At 38.0% G+C, this 21,766-nt stretch overlaps 1 protein-coding gene across 1 annotated transcript; it reads left to right on the forward strand.

The window, feature by feature from the left end:
• Positions 1-991: 991 nt before the first annotated feature.
• On the forward strand, positions 992-5,694 carry LOC128373895 (kelch-like protein 10). Its single transcript, XM_053334089.1, has 5 exons — positions 992-1,116; positions 2,235-2,718; positions 3,204-3,821; positions 4,245-4,394; positions 5,332-5,694. Exons 2-5 carry the CDS (start codon positions 2,302-2,304, stop codon positions 5,692-5,694), a joined length of 1,548 nt encoding a protein of 515 aa, XP_053190064.1. The 5' UTR covers positions 992-1,116; positions 2,235-2,301.
• Positions 5,695-21,766: the final 16,072 nt, after the last annotated feature.

The raw sequence follows: 21,766 nt of genomic DNA on the forward strand, positions 1-21,766 counted from the left end.
ATTTAAGAGCACAGTCTTTAACCTTTATTTCATTAAAATATCGAGTTTGAATTCTGACCTTTTTAAATGAGCAAATTTTGAGTTTCATTTTCAGGTCTACTAAAAAAATACAAAGTAACAACACTTAAAACTGGATCCATATAATTGTAGATTGGCTGCATGTGCAGGAAGCTACAAGTGGAAAGAATGTGAAGTAATTTATATTACAGTGACATTTTGTGACATCCTCTCCCTGCTCTGTTGTTACATAAATTTGTTATAAGATTACTGAGTTCTTTATCTCACTGGTGGACCTCTGTACTGGGGCAAACTGGGAGCCATATTAGGACTTAAAGGATTTACTATTTTTCAAGTCTGTCTTAAAACACCAATCATCAGTCTGACTAACTAAGACTGCTGAAGCCTCATAAAAGTTTCAGATGAACTTTTAAATACATTTTTGCACAAATGACTATGTGGACATGTTGTGGACTTAGGCCCCCATCACTTATATTGAAAGCACATTTTAAGGGGATCTTTTAACAGCTAATATAAACAGGAGGAATGATTACAGCAAGAAAACCCTATTTCAGTGTTCAAATGGACTGGTGTTTTAAGACATACTTGAAAAATTGTGAACCTATCCTTTAAGATAAAACAACTGAATATGAATTCATTAATTCTGTAATATAGCTTATTATATTCCTAATATTCTGTACATTGTAGAAAGGGCTGTTTTAACTTTTTCTAAACATATATGTATTGAATGAAAACAAAATGATAAGAAAATGTATGAAATCTAATTAAACTATAGTGTAACTGGCTATAGGTTAAACTGTGTGTTTATGATGTAATCAGGATCCATTCCAGAATCCCATCACAATGTGTAAGTCAGTTCACAGTTCTCACTTCACTGAACAAACCTGTTGAGGGGAACCAGCAGCCAAAAAAAGTAGAGAAAGAGTTTTCATATTAAAAAATCAAGATGAGTGACGAAGGCGGAATTTCACACAGGTCGAGCTCAGTATATAATGAGCTCCGTCTGACAGGAGAGTTTTGTGACGCAGTCATCAAAGTTGAGGATGTTGAATTTCAAATCCACAAGATCATCCTCTGTAACTGCAGCCCCTACTTTGGGTGAGTTGGTTAGCTGACATCAAGGAGGAAGCTTATGAATTTATATAATAAGTTTCACCCTAAATAACAACAGCAAATTGAGAACAGTTACTGACATGAAGGCAGGAAACAACTCTATCACAACAAGGAATGGCTTATATCGATTTGCCAAGCCTTTGTGATGTTTTTGTCACACAGAGTTTTGTAAATCAGGACAGGGAATAAAAATCTAGTGGAAATGAAAAAAATATAAATATTAAAGGATGATTAGTACTGTTTCAAACATTTACCAAAGGTGCAAGTTTCCTTTCAGTGTGCACATAGTCAGCAGTAGTTGCAGACATTGATTGAGATGAAGGTTTTTACTGTCAGTCTGTTGAAAACAAGTTTCCATGACATGATATTTTTGGGAGTTTTAATTTGACTTGATTATTAAGTGTGTTATATTATTTTTTAAATATCATGAGAAAATCTACTTTAATGGTGGTTTGACAGAACAATTACAGAAAACTGAAAAATAAAATATGTATGTTTGAATCTGTACGTTTCATTTTGACTGCACATATTACTTAACTGTTAAGAATGTTGATTTATTGTATACTAATTGAATACAAAGTTTATCATAAAGTATTACAATCAATACGCGCTATAGTATGGTAGTAATGTTGAATATACATAGAAATCAAAACAATTTTATACAAGTTATTTGACTATAATAGTCTGATAACAATCCTGGGTTTAGTGATAGTCAAGATAATGTGTCACCATATCCTCCAAAGATTGATACACAAAAAAACCCCAACAATATTCTTTCATTCCAGATGTCAGTTCAATTCATTAAATTGATTTTATGACTTTGCTGACATATTGGAAGGCTCATCAAGACCAACAATATATCCAGCAGATAGTGATTAGTGCCAAAGGAACACAGGATGAGCTCATCAGTTCACGAGTTTCATGTACATTCAGAAACTTGTATCTTATTTTTCACTATAAATGTTCTGTCAGACCACTTTGTAAAAACTGTTTTAAGGAGTATATCATGACATTTATATGATTGTTCAATGTGAAGGGGACAAGAAATGCTGAATAACATTTATTTTTAATCCTGTGCTGTATCTCTATATGCTGACTCTCAGAGCCCTCTTCAGACGCTGGTCGAACCCAGAAAAAAAGGTCTTCTCCATACCTGGCGTGTCTCCTTACATGATGCAGCTCATCATTGAGTTTGCATACATAGGCTTTATTTCTGTGACAGAGGAGAACGCACAGGAACTGCTTCTGGCAGCTGATCAGCTCAATATAATGGCGATCGTACAAACCTGCTGCACCTTCCTGGGGGAGCAGCTCTGCCCGAGGAACTGCATCGCCATCTGGCAGTTCTCAAAATTCTTCTACCCCTTTGATCTGCAGTGCAAGGCCTACCGCTATATCATGGCTCACTTTGAAGACGTTGTTTCCTCTGATGAGTTCCTGCAGCTCACAGTGCAGGAGCTCACTGACATCATTGAGAGAGACGACCTCAGTGTGAAAAATGAGAGCGCTGTGTATGAGGCCATCCTTTACTGGATCGCCCACGCACCTGAAGAACGAGGAGGACACATCACTGTGCTCTTGCCCAAGGTAAGAGAAAGATGGACAACCACTGTCCTGTCATTACGTTCAAGGTTAGATGTGCAATGTTGTAAAACCTCTTTTTTCAAGTTGAGTCTAATTCCAGATGAGTTTAATTTAAGGCCGAAAATGGGGTCAAACTCAAGACTAGAACAAACTGAATCCAGGCAGTAAAAACTGTTCTTGCCCCTTCAAATATTAAGTAAAATAATGCATAAGTATATTCTGTTCTTGTTATCTATTCTTAAGATCTTTTTATTTAAAAAAAATATATAAATTAAAATTAATCTCTGGCAAGCATTACATAAGAAATGGCCTTCCAGTCTTGTCCTTTAAAGATGAAATTTGAATATTTTTTAATGATTTTGGTCTGCAGGATAAATGGTTGAAACCAGGATATAAACTGTTCATTAAAATGCTAAACATCAAGTTAAGTGAACAGCTCTAGTCCAATAAATTAAAATCACAGATTTTGTCTTCTTGTCCCTGCGAAGGTCCGGCTGGCCCTGTTGGGTGTAGACTACATCAAGATGAATGTAATGTCCAATGAACTGGTGAAGAGCAACAGTGAGTGCCTGCCCATGGTCGCAGATGCCACCCAAATCATGTGTCACATCATGACAAACAGACCTGCTGTGTCTGGTTTCTGCAACCCACCTGCCCGTCCACGCCTTCCTTCTTCCATCCTCTTGGCCATTGGAGGCTGGAGTGGTGGCGACCCAACCAACGGCATTGAGGCATATGACATCCGTGCTGACCGTTGGATCAACGTGACAAACAATCTGGAGCGTCCTCGCGCTTATCATGGTGCTATCTTCCTCAATGGGTATGTCTATTGTGTTGGTGGCTTCGACAGGGTAGAGCATTTCAACAGTGTGCGCAGGTTTGACCTGACCACACACACCTGGCATGAAATGGCACCCATGTACTTCCGCCGCTGCTATGTGAGCGTGACCGTGCTGCAAGGTTGCATCTATGCCATGGGAGGCTTTGACGGACATGCACGACTCAGCACTGCAGAGCGCTACAACCCCGAGACCAACCAATGGAGTCTTATTGCACCCATGCATGAGCATAGGAGTGACGCCAGCTGCACAGCACTCCAGGACAGGGTGGGTGGAGCTAAAGAACAGCTAGAGATCCCTGCCGTCTGAGAAAAAAATCAACCTCGAAAACCATAAAACTAACTAGATAGGCTAGAAACCAGGTTGAAGACACAAAAAAATCTAAATATTACTATGATGCTGTACAGTATAAGCTTCTACAGCCAAATCGATATTGGATTTTTGAGGCTGATACAATATTTGGGAGTTCAAAAAATAAAAGTAAATCAGCAGATAATATATTTTTTAAATGAATGGATACTAAAGGAACAAAAGTTAAATCTAAGTGTCTTTTAAATTTGGTCATTACATGATGTACTGGGCAGGACATTTTACAGCTTTACAGCATAAATATAAACTGTGTAATGATGATACAGTTTTCTGTGGCATTGCCATATTGCAATTTGTTAATGTCTCTCGTTTTCTCTCCAGGTTTTCATTTGTGGTGGTTTCAACGGGACTGAGTGCCTGCAAACAGCTGAATATTACAGCCCAGAGACCAATCAGTGGACAATGATCACCCCCATGAACATCCGGCGCAGTGGAATTGGAGTCATTGCGTATGCAGACCATGTCTATGCAGTAAGTCTGAAGAAACACTGCTGACACTCACTTAACACATAAACGTGTGAAGGGATTTGATCAGCAACAGTTTTAAGCTGGTTAGACAGATATATTGGTCTGCCAACTTTAACCTTTTTAATTATGAAATATACTGTATATCCTGACCAAAAGTGTTTTCTTTTCATCTAGTAATTTAATTGATTTGTGATGTGTCTGATAACAGTATTAGTAATTTAATGGCACAAATGGGAATGTACCTCAAAGAAATGTACAAGAAAACATATATTTGGGGAAAAAACACAGTATTTGCTTATTAGCACTAAACACTTTTCACCTGATTATGTGACACCTAACTTACTCAAAAACCACAAATGTAAACCTCAGTCACCAAAGTCATTAGGATCCATCATCTATGAACCAGTCTGTCTGAATTTCATGGCAATCCACCAATAGACCAACATTGCCAACCGAGCTACTCCACTAGGATGGCCAAAAATATCACTCAGTATTAAATGGCTACATTTACTTATAGCCAAAGCACTTTACAATGTGTCTGCTGGTCATTCGCCCATTAGCACTCACATTTACAAACATACTCAAACACCGATGGCAGCCAGGTGTTGGTGCAACCACCGGGAATATTTTGTTGTTCAGTATCCTGCCGAAGGACACTTTGACTTGCAGACATGAGGAGACAGGAGTCTTTGTATCAACCTTCTGATTAGTGAATGACCTGCTCTGCCTACCTCCTGAGCCATAGCCAAATACTCCAAAGTAGTCAATCTGTGGTTACAAATGACTCCTAATGAAGGAGAGACAAAAAAACTTTTAATCCACCATTTATTATGTACACTGCGTAGCTTTTGTTTTAACTCACAAACACATTGAGGGCAGTGTTGAGTGATTGGTTTCAATTCAGAACATTTGATTCATTATTCTACTTTTTCTCCCATAGGTTGGTGGCTTTGATGGAAACAACCGTCTGCGCAGCGCAGAGGCCTACAACCCCCGGACCAACACCTGGCACACAGTCGCCTCCATGGTGACCCCCCGCAGCAACTTTGGCATTGAAGTAGTCGACGACCGAATCATTTCTATCGGGGGCTTCAATGGCTTCACCACCACATATAATGTAGAGTACTACGATGCTACAACTGATGAGTGGTTTGAGGCCTGTGACATGGAGATCTTCCGCAGTGCTCTCAGCTGCTGTGTGGTGTCAGGACTCCCCAACATGGCCGAGTATGTTATTAATCGTGATGACCTGCCGTTCCTCAATTTGGAGGACGACACGGTGGATTCAGGAGACTCCATCTAACAACCAGACAGCTTTTAGTACAGTCCTGCCCTGTGCTACCATTCACCCTGGCATGATTGTAACATAAACTAATGAAATAAATTTTTTTTGTGCATCAATCTGCTGTTACTTCATGATGAATTTGAGTTTGTGTGGGCTATTGTGAGCTTTATATAGACAATATATGTAATATATATAATTCTGCATCACGGACTGACAGAGAGACAAAAATCAGTGTTCATGAGTTAAATAAGGGGAAGGGAAGCCCTGCAGAGAGAGACATGAACAGGAAAATGACAGAAAGATTCAGTCAGTGTATACTGTGCTGTTACATGACTTTCGTGATGATGTCAAGGACTGCATGTTCCACAATCTCCTTCAACTAAATTTGGACAAAACTGGGATTATTCAGGGGGAAGAAAAGCTTGAATGACTTCAGTCTGTCCTCTGTTTTGCCGCATGCACTCCCCGCCTCTAACTGTCTCTCTTCCTCTCTCTCTTAATCTCTCTCTTCCTCTCTTTCCCTCCTCTCTACTGTCTCTTTTTGTCTTCCTCTTTATCTCAAAGACAAAGCGTTGGTTGCTCGCTTTTGGGCAGAGTCACCTTGAGACAAAGAGTGCAGTGAGTTGTCTGTGTATTTGGGTTCATCTGCATATGAATGTATACTATGACTGTGTACATACTGTACATGTTTTTACGACTGTTTTTATATCAGGGGAGGGGAATAAACAAATGTCCTCCCTCAAAGCAGGAACTCAGATGGAGTGGATTCAGATTTCTGGCTTCTGTATCACAATTTAAAATGGAAAAACAGCAAGTAAAATAAATTAGTCACTTACTGTTTACAGCACTCATCGGTTTCAGTGGCTTCCTCTGAGAATATTGTTCTTTCTCTGTATAAAAAAGTGTTATCTGCAGTATTCATGATTTTAATATTTACAGAACATTTTAAATTGGTTAAATTGGCAACGATGAGGCAAAGCAGGAAGCTGAGGTTTCAGACAGTTTGATTAAAAAATTAATTTAAGTGTCTAATAGTAAAAAAATATTAAAACACAATTGAAAACTTTAGTCTTGAACCAAGTGTATATGCTTTCTTGTATTTTAGATTTAGATTTTGGACTACTTATTGCCCTTTTAATTTACATTTTTTATTTAATCATTACACAGCAAATGTATACATAAAAAATAAATACCCAGTTGTGCTGCATGGAGCCAGAGGTGGTCCTGTTTTTATTGGCTTTGGCCAGAGGAAGTGCAGTTCTCTACATTTAGGATCACTTGAAAATGATCTCTGAATAGATAAATATAGATAGATAAAAATGTTGTATTCTATGTGTAGATAATTCTGTAAAATCCCAGATTACATTCAATAATATTCTTTCTTCTTTTTCAACATCTGATGCCAGTGATTTCAAAATTCTGACTTTCTACAGAATCTGCGCATTACAACTATGGTATGGTTAAGGTAAGGAAAAGACTGCAGTTAAGGTATTCTAAGGTTAGGCAACTATAATGCTACGGTGAGGGAAAGATTGTGTCTACAGCTGATAAAAAGGCGACATTTAATTACAAGTCTGTGATGACATGCTCGGGTCTCCTGCATGTAAGTGATCATGACATACACTGCTGCTACTCTGCTGTGATCTTGTGAATGATTTACTGGCAACTTGACTGCATGCTTTCATTCAGTGTTGATGTTAAAACATTTTATTTGGGTCTTAATAGGCAAATCTCCAGAGTGGTTTATTGAGTAAATTTATTTTTCAGGTCTTTTTCAAACATGTGCACACGCAGAGCATTCCCAGACTGCAAATACATGTCTGAAAGAGGCTTATGTGTATGCCTGTGCATGTGTGTGTCTCCAGAACTATGAAGAAAGGTTGGGGGATCTTACACAAATACGGGCCGACAATCCCAACTGTTACACCGCCCACACACACACTCACACACACATTGGGGAGGAGCTCTGACATGCACAAAGCACAGAGGTTTTAAAAAAATTATTAGCTAAAGTTGCTTGGCTGATGGTCGATGTTCTAAAAGCACTGTGCAATACAACTTTAATAGCACTGGCAACAGGGTACACACACACACACACATACAGAGAGCCATTTTGTCTTCCCTTATTTGCAATGTCTGGTTTCTCTGTCTTCTCCACTTTCTGTCTCCGTTTCTCTTTCGTCTGTCTGCCTCCTCAGTAGCCGAGGGCTAACAGTAAAATACAGCCTCTCACTCATAAAACCAGAGAAAAACACACAAACCAGTTATTGTTCTGTGTGAGCGACTGTCAGCAAACTGACAAACAACACATAATTAGTGCAACACCATCACAGTTAGTCAATGACATCAAAGCCTGTGTGTGTGTGTGTGTGTGTGTGTGTGTGTGTGTATATACAGTATGCATGTGCACATGAGTAGGTGTATGTTTGCTTGTGTGTGTGTCCTACATATTGTGTGATCTGATATATCAAACAAAACAGATACTTAATGTTTCAGCATGTGCCCTGTATATGTGTGTGTGTGTGTGTGTGTGTGTGTGTGTGTGTGTGTGTGTGTGTGTGTGTGTGTAGCGCCTGAGGGCTTTGTTCTGTAGTGGTGCAATAAAAGACACATTAGAGAAAGAGAGAGATTACAGAAAAAAAAAACATTATCAGCCATAAATGGAGTTTTTTTTTATTCTCACACAGAAAAAACAATACATCTGTGTGGGTGTGAGAAGCAACACAGCAAGGTTTCACATGACGCACCGTCCTGGAAATACTGCAAATGCAACAATGTACACCAATATAAATTCTTGAGGAACATCTCACACTGCTTGTCGTAATGTATGAGGCGAGAGAAGCAGGCATTTTTACAGCCTCAAGTGTCCCGTCAGAGCTGTGACACTGTTGGTTGTATCAGAAGTGAAAATAAATATCAGAAGATGTCTATAAAGAAGAGTCTGAGGGATGAACAAAGATATAAGACGGGGGTTGAGAGGAGGATGGTGGCTTAAAGATAAGGGAGAGGATGAAGTGTGTGTGTGTGTGTGTGTGTGTGTGTGTGTGTGTGTGTGTGTGTGTGTGTGTGTGTGTGTGTGGTGAATAAGGGCTGGAATCCATTTCTCGTGTCATGCTTAACACCTGTCTCACCCTTGCAGTGTGTGTGGGGCAGGTGCGAGTATGTTTGTGTGTGTTTTAGAGGCGATGAACAGACAATTCCACAATTGGAAAGGATTCAATTTATACCCAATCTATCCTCTGTCTCTCTCTCACACATACACAAACACTCCATAAGAGACAGCTCTTATACTCCATCTTGACCTCTGGATGACCCCTGTTTGTTTCCTCTTACCTGTTCTGTCAGTCATATGCGATCAGACTTACAATGCCGCTCTGCTTTAGCGCACATGGTTACTGTCTTGTTCACCGTCCTGCAGGTACCTTGGCGGATGAGTTTTTCTCCCAAGTGTGTTGTGAAAACTTACAGAGCGAGCAGAGATGATTACTGAGGAGTTTTTCAATAAGGGCACACTTCAGTTTGAGGATGAGGATCATCACAGAGAGATGAGAATGCAAAGACGGTCAATGCCCTTTAAAGAGAATTCTGGTTTATAACAACTTGGATGTTATTTTGGTTGATGTGAATATCATTTGTTGAGATCTGGGCAGGCAGCAACATCATTAACAGCAAGCAGCTGAATAGCCAAGCTTATTTAAACCAAACTAGGCAACAAAACACATTATTTCTAAATGCTTTTAAAGATTACCCATATTGGCATTTTTTGATTTGGTACCTTAATCATTTGTCAGTGCCTTAAAAAAACCCACCATCACAAATAGGATTCATATGACTGTCTCCTGATCCAACACCACTATGGGGAGATTTGTAGATTAAGATAATCAATAACTTGGTTAGGGTTGAATACAAAGCACAGCTTACAGTACGTTAAAAGCGTATTCTAAGGAGAGGGACACGTCATGCTTATCATCATGGTTAAATGAATTCCTTCTTGACAGCTTGTCACTGTAAACTAGTAGTCTAAGATGCGCACCATGATTTGTGACTGATTTGAATCTGGCATGGACATTTGTTGCATCTTTCTCTCCCCACATTTCCTGTCTGCCTCTCAACTGTCAAATAAAGGATAACTACTAGTTTTGAACATATCTTCACCTTTTACTGTAAGTTGGTGTGGCGAACTAGTCAGCAAGCAGTTGCTTATATACATATTCACTAGTTAGGGAACGACATTATCAATCATTTGGAGTTGTGTTCTTTGCCAACTGGCGATTTCCAGTATTCACTCTCTTTGAGCTCTGTTTTTGGTATCTACATCAACTCCTGAGGGAAATATCTGGCTCTTTAGCTGCTAAATGCTGTGCTATATTAATTGATAGCTGTGTGTCTTTGCATATTGGTGCTGAGCAGGTAATGTACAGTGGATTTTAGAGCATTTGTGCTGAGAACAGCTGCCTGCAACACAAAAAAATAATTTTCTGTAGGTTCATTCCTGAAAGTAATGCCTTTCGTATTGTATAAATAAAAATACAAATCTTACTGTAGCTACTTTAAAGTCATGCTCTCATTCATCCATCCCAAACTGCTCCCTGTGAGGTTTTGTGAATCCATTACAGCATTGTTCTACTTTTACCTTTGCCCCTGACACCAGAGGTCGCATGCCAGATAAACGTAAATAAAGGTTGTATTCAGACATTTGAAGGAATGACCAATGCTGTCTTTTTTGTTGAGAGGACAGTCTCAAAGTATTATAAGCATCCGTCACAGTTTACAGACTGACACCCTGGTCACTGAACCAACCATACTTGCCATATTTGTGCTCAGAATAACATTTTAGATGGACTCACTCTCAGTTTTACCTCCAAATAAAGTTATTTAGAAAATCTGTTGCCTTGCTGTCTTCTTTTACAAAAGCATGTGAGTGTTATTGTTGTATGTGCACTGTATGACTGCAGGAAAGGTGGCTGCAGGATGTCCTCTTTCACCAGCTCTCTCTCTCAGTAGACGTGTAACCAGGGAGAAACTCCTCTATTCAGGCCTCTATTCAAGCCTCCCCTGACAACCCAGGAGGTCAAACCACTGTCACTCACATTGATATGGAGAGAAAGACAGACAGACAGAGAGCAAGAGAAAGAGGAAGAGAGAGAAAGAGAGAGAGAAATAGAGAGAGAGAGAAAGAGAGAGAGAGAGATCAGTAGAGAAAGAGGGAGAATGAAAAGAAAGGGCACATACAGACAGAAAGTGGTAGGAGAAGAGATGAGAATCCAAATGAATCTTCTTCACCCAACGGACAGACTGTCAAGCTCTGTGTGTTCGTGAGAGAGAGTGTATGTGTGTGTGTGTGTGTGTGTGTGTGTGTGTGTGTGTGTGTGTGTGTGTGTGTGTGCGAGTGTGTGTGTCTTACCTGCTAATTGAAATGCGATGAGGTGTGAAACACCCCTTTAAAAGACCTATCACCATGTGTGAAGCTAAATGTGTGTTGGGTGTGTGTGGGAGGATGGTGGGGGAGTGGTGGTACATGTACATGCATGTGTGTGCCATGCATATCAACATCCATTGACCATAGATACAATAATGTGTGTGTGTGTGTGTGAGTGTTTGCGATGTGTGACTAGGGATGTACCCTTGTTAGTATGCAGTATGTTTGTAGCAATTGAATGCATGTATGCTGGCAATGTGAGCACACAAACATAAACAAGTGTGTGTGTGTGTGTGTGTGTGTGTGTGTGTGTGTGTGTGTGTGTGTGTGTGTGTGTGTGTGTGTGTGTGTGTGTGTGTGTGTGTGTGGGCATGCATGCGTGCATGTGTGTGTGTGTGTGTGTGAATGTGACCGTGTATGTGTGTGTATAATTTCATTTTGCTGTCTCAGCCTCTTGTTAAGGAGCCATTTAGAGCTCAGGTTGAGTTTCCTGACACTTCTTTCCTCCTCACTGCCTCTCTGACTTCCACCATCTTTTCTCCATCGCTGTCTCATTATCTCTGTCTGTCTTCTCTCCTCTCATCTTCTATTCTTGCTCTCTCCTGTCTTCCTGTGCATGTTAGCCTACTCCTGTGCACCACTGTCTTTAACCAGTTAATCAGTGCTTCATAAGATGAGTAAAATGTTTTCATAAAATAAAGTTGGAAATAGACCTGAAATCTGCCTTTAGAGACACAGCTATCGAGTGAGTTATTGGCTAATTGTTATATAAAAATAAATATTAAATGAATATTAGAAGAAACACCAACACTGGGAATATTTTGGGTAATAACTACAACAGTTTTGCTTTGGTAATTGCTGATATTCAGCTGGAGCACAGTAGTCTGAGAGGGTGAACTACAGATGTGTTTGTGTGTTCATGTGTGTATGTGCTATTAACTAAATAAGTGTTTGTGTATGGTACATGTGAGTGTATCCATCACACACTGCCTTTGTGCTGTTGGTGTTTGCATACAGATGCTCATGTGCATATGTGTGTGTATAAGAGGCCCTGCATATGTTGCAGATTGGTGATCCGTGATATTACACTCTAACCTCATATACATACTCATTTGCACACACACACACACACACACACACACACACACACACACAAACACACACACAGAGGAAGTCACTGGCCCTCAAAGGCCCTATTAAAATGACACTGTGATATCATCAGTCATAAATATCCATTTTTATGTTTATTTTTAAAAATGTACATACAGATTGTTTTTTTCAGAGGTAAACATGTCCAGGATAGTGTTACTGAAGTCCTGCCAGCACAAATTACAAACAGTTCAACTGAAAGACATGACATACAGTTTTAATGAATTTCATGTTTTCACCTCTATACTTAAAATGAAATAATGAATCCAAGATTTTATAATAAAATCTGTAACTATGCACACATAGACCTGTTGTCATATCTTCTGCTTTTGTCATCCTTCAATTCTAAATCATTATTTTTACACTGGAAAATATAATCTCACACAGCCAAAGTCTATTTAATGAAGCTCACGCAGGTCTGCATAAACATGAAGACATGAGATTGAAAAGGTCAAAGTCACACAGTAGAATGAACTCTCATCCTATATTAAATCAGTAAAAGTAGATAGAACTCTGTTTATAGCCAATGTAAAAATAACCCAAGGTAAAGTCCTCCAAATTTAATGACAAAATCATTTTTTTGTAATTGTTCTCCAGAACAACAATTACACACATAGAGCACCAGCCAAAGGTTTGGACACACTTCCCATTCTAGGAAAGTGTGATTAGTTAACTGCTAGGTGTCACTAAGTCCTAAGCACAGCACATTTATCTGAGCCAAACTCATTACTAAATTTTGACCACAATAAGCTATGAAAGAATTTTAGAACATTGAGAATTGAATCATCCTGATCCATTGTGTAATCTTTCTTAGGTATTCCCACAAAGTGTACTCAAATCTGCCCTTCCCATCCAGGCAGACTGGGTAGATCATTCAGGACATGGTCCTTTTCCCATTCCTTTACACCTCAGCATGTGGTATCAGATATGAATGAAAAAGAGACAAATCACTAAGAGCCATTTCACTGTGGGATGAGCTTTCAGTTCTTGCTCCCAAGGGATCTTACAGGTGTGAAGGCAGTTCTTAGTGATTGTAAAATCAAAGATTGCTTGGGGACATGGTTCTTTTTTTATTTATTTTTTTATTTTGTTGGCATAGACACCTTTATTAAGCAGTAGACAGACAGGAGATATGGGAGAGAGAGGGGGGGGGGGGGTGACATGCAGCAAACAACCTCCGATTGGGATTCAAACCGGGGTCAGCTGCATATATGGCATGCGCTCTAACCACATGATTCTTACTCATAAAAGTGAAGGAAAGAATATTTTCCAGACACACAATGAAACAGTGATTTCTACTGAATAGGCTCCTCATAGACTCGTTCATCTTATCTTTATAAGTGAAAATTGTCTTATTCCAAATTATTTTCTAGGTCAAGTCAAATATATAGAATTGTCTGATAAGTTACGGTGCTCGATGTGCAGGTCTGAGTTTCATTGGCTCCTTGCTTTATGAATGATTTAAGGTTAAAACTACAAAGGGACAGCATATGAACTATTTAAACCCATCACCTGCTGAAGGCTAGAAGGTCAAGCATCATGGGAAACAGGAATTAGCATATTTAAATGCTTCTGGGTGATACATAAAATATTCTCCATGTGTGACGTTTCTTCTTATTTTCTTTCTGTCTTTCTTGTCTTATCACATACAGATGAAGTCCATTTTATATTTAATTGATTAATACTCATCACTGTAGATATTGTAGTTGTGGGTTGGCTGAGTTTTTTTTCCTGACTTGGCAGTATGGTATCAAATGTGACGCCTCTCATAAAATAGTCATGTGTCAAAGATCCATTTCATATAAATATATGAGGTCGTATTATGATATTTTCTATTTTTACCAAATAATAAATCAAATGAGATGTTAAAACCTGCATTGCAGCAACATTTTTTTTGGTATCCACATCAACAAGCTCCAATATACAAAGCATATTGCTCAGTTTTGTAGAATCAGTTTGTTCCCACTGAAGTACCCGACCATACTGTCAGAAAACAGATAAGAGGCAATAACACCGAAGTCTGAATCACTTTATTTAAAGGGGCACTCAACTAATTACACACATTAACCTGTAATATGTTTTTTTATGGTTTTACATTAATCTGGAGGGCCACCTGACAAGCCCTGATGGGTTTTATTGGCTCCTCCTGCACATTTGCTCTTTGTTAGTTATTGTTTTACTTTCCTAATTTCAACAAATCAGCTTGTATTACTATTTTTGTATTATATATTTTCTTTTGTTTTTTTATGTGCAAATAAACTAAACTAAACTAAACCTGTAAAAACACTGTATAATCTCTTTTGTGGCTCTGGTGGGAGTCTTCCAAAATGTGGAAAAATAACCCTGATGATAAGATGCTATTGAGTTACATTATGGAAAATGGTAGGATTCAGTGTTTTTTGGAATCCATAATTATTTATTAAGTGCAAATATCACTGAACAATTTCCACAATTTGTGTTTTACCAATTATTGTTTACTCTCTCCAGTGATTCACAGTTTGCCCTCCTTAACTTGTTTGATTGGCACACTGTCTATAAAATGATCAAGCATTGGTTTCACATTCCAAAAAAACAAATCTTCAAGGACATTTAAAGCAAATATTCTGCGACTCATCCACCCACCCACTGATTTTACTTCACAGTTTAAGCAGCAGTAGGTGTAAACATGTATCCTACTGTTTGTGTAGATACAACTCTGTGTTCACACATTTCTTCCTTTATTTTCTCTCCGTGTTGTCTCTTTGATTAAACCAGCTGTAATGCTACGTCTGTTGCCGTGGATCCATAGTGATACAGACTGATGTAATGTGATGTAGAGTATAACACAAAGTAAAATAATGCTGGTATGGATTTCATAGATGTTTGCACAACACACACACACACACACACACACACACACACACACACACACACACACACACACACACACACAAATACACACACACATTGGCAGTAGCTATTACACTGAGGAAGCCTTTTTCAGGTCCAGTGAATGTTAGAATTAGTATCATTAGTGGACCAAAGGCAATACAAGGAAATCCATATCTTTAGTAGCAATAGGAGAAAATCAATGACTTTATTATAGAAGGTCATTTGTCTTTAGAAGTAAAGTACTGGCAGATGGTAGCCAATCACAGTCAATGGGATGCTGATAGTAATCTAAGTTACAGTGTTATTGAGAAGCTTTTGAATGAGAATCATTGGGATCCATTGAGGATATGTGATGGGTGAGCCATGCTGAATTTACTCTGGAACTAAAGCTAATGTGATGTTATGTTTTTCTGATAAAGCCTGGGTGGGTTAAACTTGGTAAACTTGTTATAATGACTATAATGTCTAATATCAACATGAAACCATGTTTACACAATAACAACACAGATATGAGTGTTTAACAAACCTTTAAAATGATTTGTCTTACACATGCTCATTTTTAATCATCTGTTTATTATACTGAAATATTTGAAACACTGCAAAATGCTCTTGTTCCAACAGTTATTCCCAAACCATTTACAGTGATTTTTGCTGTTACCTTTCACATTCATTTATGAATCATTCATTTATGTTACATTGCAAAAGATCTTCATTTAATTACTGCGTGTGTGCTGTATTATTCTGGAAATAAGTTTAGACTCCTTAAAGGAAACTTTGATATTTTTCTTCCTGGACCCTATTTTCCCATATTTTTGTGTCTAAGTGACTAATGGGGAGAACAGTTTTTGAAATTGGCCCAGTTTTGAGCTAGAGTACTGCAGCCAGCAGCCACGGAACAGGCCGTAATGTAATCCTTCTGGGCAATAGCCTCAATGTACATTCACTAAAAGTGCTTTTCATGCCACTGACAACAATAAACAGTATCTGACAACATTATGGACAGGACAATGCAGAGGAATAAAACAGATTTTCTTTTTACCTTTCTTTTGATCCAGTCTGTTTGTTATTGTGTTTAACCAATTCTCTCTCAAGGTGAAGTCTCATTCTGAAATTCTGCAAGAGATGAGTTGTTGTTGAAATCAGCTAAACATTCAGCCATGACTTTGAAAATCTTTTGGATAACACCAAGCTGTACTTTCTGTACTCCAACAAAACAAACTCTTCCCTGCAATCCTCTCTCCAACTCTATCAGGGATGAATATTTAGCCGATTTCAACAACTCAACTCTCACAATAATTTCAGAATGAAACTTCTTCTTGAGTGAGACTTGATTAGACCGTTTTATTCCTCTATATAGTATTTCCATAATTTTGTCAGACACTTACATTAACAATCTGAACCTGTAAGTGACATAAACAGCAAACTTTTAGTGGATGTACATTTACGGAGCGCTATTGTCCCAAAGGATTACCGTACTTTTCAGCCTGTATCGTGTCTGCAGGCTGAAGCACTCTTGCTCAATAGATGGACCAATTTCAAAAACTGTTGGCCCCATTAGTCACTTAGACACAAAAAGATGGGAAAAAAGAAAGTTACCCTTTAATCTGTAGGTTAGATCAAGGAAATACTGAACTGCATCAGGGTTGAGAAAATTAGATACTCTGTAGGCTCTCTAACATTTATTTTATGCATGATCACATAAAATCTTCAACACTTCTCCACAATGTTGATGATGGCTATATGTTTTGCTTCTTGTTTGGATTTTGTTGGTGTCCTGTGTCCTAAAACTTAGATTGTGCGTATGTGCTGCTTTATTGAACTTTTTTGTAAGTGTTACAAATTAAAAAATGTTACCAATAAAACCCTGCATGATTCTAATATACAGGTTTCAAATAATATTCCTATTCTTGGGTGGGTGGTGGGTGTGATAAAGAGACTATTTTTCGCAATTAGCTTCAAACAAATATCTCCTGCATTTTCATACTAAAACCTTTTGACTCTGAGCCAGATTTTGTTTAGGGAAAACAAGCTGTATAATTTAAAGAAAATACAATAAATCAAGACAAACTATACCTGCAAACAGCTGAAGTCTCCAGTATTTCTTTTTTCCTTTTTTCTATAGTCTAATTGATTAAACCAGACTTCCACTTCGATAAAACATGCACATGCTTAATTAAATTGAAAGTTAGCTTCAATTGGTTTGTGTGCACATGTGCTGCTCACTGCAGCTTGTGACATTTTGTAAGCAATGTGCCTCATACACATATGCTGCATTATATATGCACATATGTGCCTCCTATACCCATATGCTATATCATATGCTATGCCATTTAATACAATCATTTGTTTTGTCTTCTCCAAACAAAATATTGCAATATTAGCTCTAGCTATTACATAGTGATTATTGCAAAGGGACTTTTCTAATTGCCTCACATAGTTTTATTGTAAGTATTAGTGTTATTGTTATTGCAGATCACTGATTGCTGATGAAAATAGTACAGAAATCATGTGTTTTTATCAACTGACTGTACCTTGGGAGCAACATTTATTACACTGTAGAAATAGCTTGTCATTAAGTTTATTACATTTGGTTATTGTGAACATCTTTCTTTGATTGTTTCCAAAGTAGCTTCTCATGTCCACAGTAATAACTAAAGCAATACCTTTTAAAATATTCAAAATACTTGACTAATTACAAATGATTTAATTTGTCTGAGCAACAAAGCAAATCCTAACAAGTGTTACCACTTGTACACATACACACGCAGTGTGTTGCAATGTTGTCAAGGTTAAAGACGTTGCCCTGACATCAGCTTCCCTGTTCACGTATGGAGCTGAACGCAAGCAATTAAAGTGACATACACACACACACACAGACACACACACACAGACACACACGCGCACACACACAGTCACTTGGAGATTTTGACCTCTGCACAGTTGCCACAGGGTAGAACAAGAGAGAGAGAGAGAGAGAGAGAGAGAGAGAGAGAGAGAGAGAGAGAGAGAGAGAGAGAGAGAGAGAGAGAGAGAGAGAGAGAGAGAGAGAGAGATCATTGTAAACAATAATCAGTTGCAGTTTTTTACACTGCAGGCAAATCATCTTAATGAATGTTTTATAAAACACTAATTAACCACTTACCGAGAAATGAAAACACTGGATCCAAAAACAACATTTATTAAACTTTTACAAATTATTTTATTATATTGTTAACTCAGGTATTCACAGTGTGCCCATGCAATGTCTTAACATGAATCTAGTGTATCAGTATGCTAATAATGTACATGGAGCTGCGCTGAAGTGCTCTTTTGTAATAGTCCTTGTTGCTTCACAGCTCACCAGGTCATGTGTACACGCCGTAAAGATCATTCTGAAGGACTTTATGGCTTTTGCATAATAACTATGAACATAAAGGGGCACTCCACTGATTTTACACATAAAGGTCACTTGAAGAGTTGTACTCAGCATGTGAAAACAGTTGTATAATGTCCTCTGTGGTTGTGTATCTCAGCTTGGGCTTGAAGACTTTTAAGTCACGTAAGTGGTGTGGCTCTAGCAGTAGCAATGCTGGTCAGTTGGTCCACCACTTTAACTGAAATAGCTCAATAATTATTTAATGTATTGCCATGTAATTCACAGACATTCATGGTCCTCAGAGGATTAATCCTAATGACTTTTGTGGCCCCCTGACTTTCCTCCGTCACCAGCTGGTTAATATTTTTACACCAAAAAATTAGGAAACCAACGGGTATGACATGCATCACAGGTTACCAGCTGAAGATGAACATTTAAGGTTCCCAGAGGATGATCAAAGGTTATGGTGATTTTTTCTTTAGTGCCAGTATTTACATATTTTTCATATTTGTGGTTTTGAGTCAAATATCTCACTAATTATTGGACCAATTGTTGTGAAATTCGGTACAAATAAGGATGAAATGTAATAAATATTCCTTAGCGTTTCATCTAGCACCAGAATCAAGTAAATATTGAAATGTGTCCAATACTTTGCTTTATAGTTTAATACCTTTGTATTAGGGCTAATGAACTAATCTTATAATGCTAAAATGCTAAACTAAGATATTGGCATTGTCATTGTGAGCATGTTAGCATACTATTGCTAGCATGTTGCTCAATGCACAGCAATGTCAAGGTACAGCCTCACAGAGCCTCTACCATGACTGTAGCATATACAATGCATAAATATGAATGATGATTCACAACTTATCACTTGAGTGTTTCTTTTGAAGGTTTAACTGTAGAAAAAAATATCTTGACACACACATTTTTTAAACCTAGTTTTTATTTAGGAAGTGAAACAAAATGCCCAGTGCGGTCTTTGTGCTTTACATTGTTTCAAACTGCCACTGGAGGTCCCAAAAAAAACCCCAGAGGAAGAACTCAGAACAAGCAGGAAGCTCCAGAAAAATGAATCATCATTGTTGTCATCATCATCATCGTCATCATCATCACCATCATCATCATCATCATCATCGTCACTGTCACTCTATACAGATCTGTAGAAATAATTGGACTCCAAAGTCACATCAGTGCTTATTTACAAGGCCTCTTGCCGCAAAATAGTTGAGTTTTCAGTAGCCCTAAAAAAAAGGTGTGGTGTGGTGAAGATGCTCACACAGACGTGTTGGGAAATGACACAACATGTAATGATGATGTTGGTTTACACCATGTGTCACTCTTAAAGCATATTTTCATGTGTCATTGAAGGACAACGCATCCTGTGTTATCTCAGCATCTTTGTTTTGTTGTTGTTGTTGTTTCCTTTGATTCATTATAGTAGAAAAAGGAGAAAGAGGCTGTTATTTCTACATACAAGGCATTGTCTACCTGAATCTATACTCTTTTGTTGTGCTACTAACTTTGAAAAAAAAGTTGTAAGATATAATTCGTAAGAGGAAGTGCTTTTATATAAGAATAGGTAAACTAGATTGTGGCTATAGTAGGCTACAGTAGTTCATAGTAGAATCTAAGTGTTTGTCAATGCTCTCTGGTGCTGGAATATTGACTGAACGCGATCTCGTCACTCTCAACAGTCCTTATAATTGCATTGGAGATCACCACAATGACCTCATAACAGCCAGAGATGATAGACAGAAAAACTACCTGAAATTGTGCAGGTTTAATAAGTACTGCTAGCTCCAGGGTCCTGACATGCAATTTGTGAATTAATGTCTCACGAAGTTAAAGCAAAGGAGCAAAACTGATCCTCTAGTGGATTTCAAGACTGAGATTGCTCACTCATTTTAGCCAACTCATAGGAGGAAAATCCTCCTTCAACACTGATAAGGACCTTTCAAGAGACGAGCAGGGACCTAATCAATGCCTACTGAGAGTCAAAGAGCAACATGTTCAGCACCACAGATGTTGTAAACTTGTGTTTTCTCTGATTCAAGAACCGAGAACTTTTACAACCACTTCAGAAAAGTTCTAAAACCTCCAACAATTCTCGTCCTGGCTTTGTGTTTTCGTCCATATTTCAGCACCAGAGGCCTACAGTTGTACCCTCTACTTTCTACAATATTTTAGAATAATAATACGAGGCAGGCAGTGCATAAACCATGTACAAAAAGACCCGTCCCGACCCAACCCAGAGCCCTCCATCTAAAGGAGTTGTGCCATCTGTGTGAATCCCTGGAAGCCCCAGCAGTTCATAACGCTTATACATAATTGTCAATAAGCTAATGATCACAAGAAAGAACTATGTAAGGGGAAATTATTTTGGGCATACTAAACTAGCAAGGTTGGAAAATTTACTCTCTGCTCTATTATCTTCTTCACACAGTTAACAATCACAAAAACTGACGCACTCAGTCACTGGAGAAGGCCTCAAAGAATCACAGCAGTGACAATTTATGTAAATATAGAGCTCTAAACCCAACCCTCCGTATTTAACACTAAATTGGTTTGCTAACTCCCTGAAATTTCATTTCTCGTAACTACATAGAATAGTGGTACAAATCAAGATGTTACAAGCAGTTAATACTCACGTTTTTTCAAAAATATCATGCATTATTGCTCGATTGGATATGAATGAAATATTGCCCAAGACAGAAATTTGCTTAATTTGCCTGTATCTAAGAGGTTTTGGCAAATTATCCCAAAGATTCATAAAATTGGCATAGATTCCATTATTAGGCTATTGTTATTTTTTGCATGCAGTAAGTTTTCATAATTAAAGTGGCGAAATTAAAAAGGTAATTAGAAAGTGTCAAATGCTTTGGCATATTTGTAACAAAAGGCAAATTCTAACAAAGTAATATAACAAAGTAAAGTGCAAATCAATACATATACAAAAACATAAATTAAATAAATAAATTAGGCAATAAATAGTCACATAAAAGAACCCCAAAGCTGAATACTGTGTGGCCCACTGACTATTTTACAACAGTTGAAAAAGGTTTGACCTTTTGAGGAGAATCAAGACATTTTTAATGTCTCTATCCTCATATGACATTGAAAAGTAAAAATAAATTACATTAGATTTTATAGTTTATAGGAAAACACTGTTTTTGAAAGAATACCCTGGTGGCTCAGTGGGAGTTACCAGCCATCTGATGAACTGGAAGTCCAGTTTGTTTCCATAGTTCCCTCTTACTTTCCACTGTGTACAGTCAAGTAAAGCACAAATGCCA

This window comes from Scomber japonicus, chromosome 15 (genome assembly GCF_027409825.1).
Source record: "Scomber japonicus isolate fScoJap1 chromosome 15, fScoJap1.pri, whole genome shotgun sequence".
Taxonomy (NCBI): domain Eukaryota; kingdom Metazoa; phylum Chordata; class Actinopteri; order Scombriformes; family Scombridae; genus Scomber; species Scomber japonicus.

Bases quoted from the DNA above. Each gene is read 5' to 3' on its own strand.
- LOC128373895 (XM_053334089.1), top strand. From the start codon at position 2,302: ATGATGCAGCTCATCATTGAGTTTGCATACATAGGCTTTATTTCTGTG. The intron at 3,822-4,244 runs GTGGGTGGAGCT...TTTTCTCTCCAG, and splicing joins GCACAGCACTCCAGGACAGG to GTTTTCATTTGTGGTGGTTT. The intron at 4,395-5,331 runs GTAAGTCTGAAG...TTTCTCCCATAG, and splicing joins ATGCAGACCATGTCTATGCA to GTTGGTGGCTTTGATGGAAA.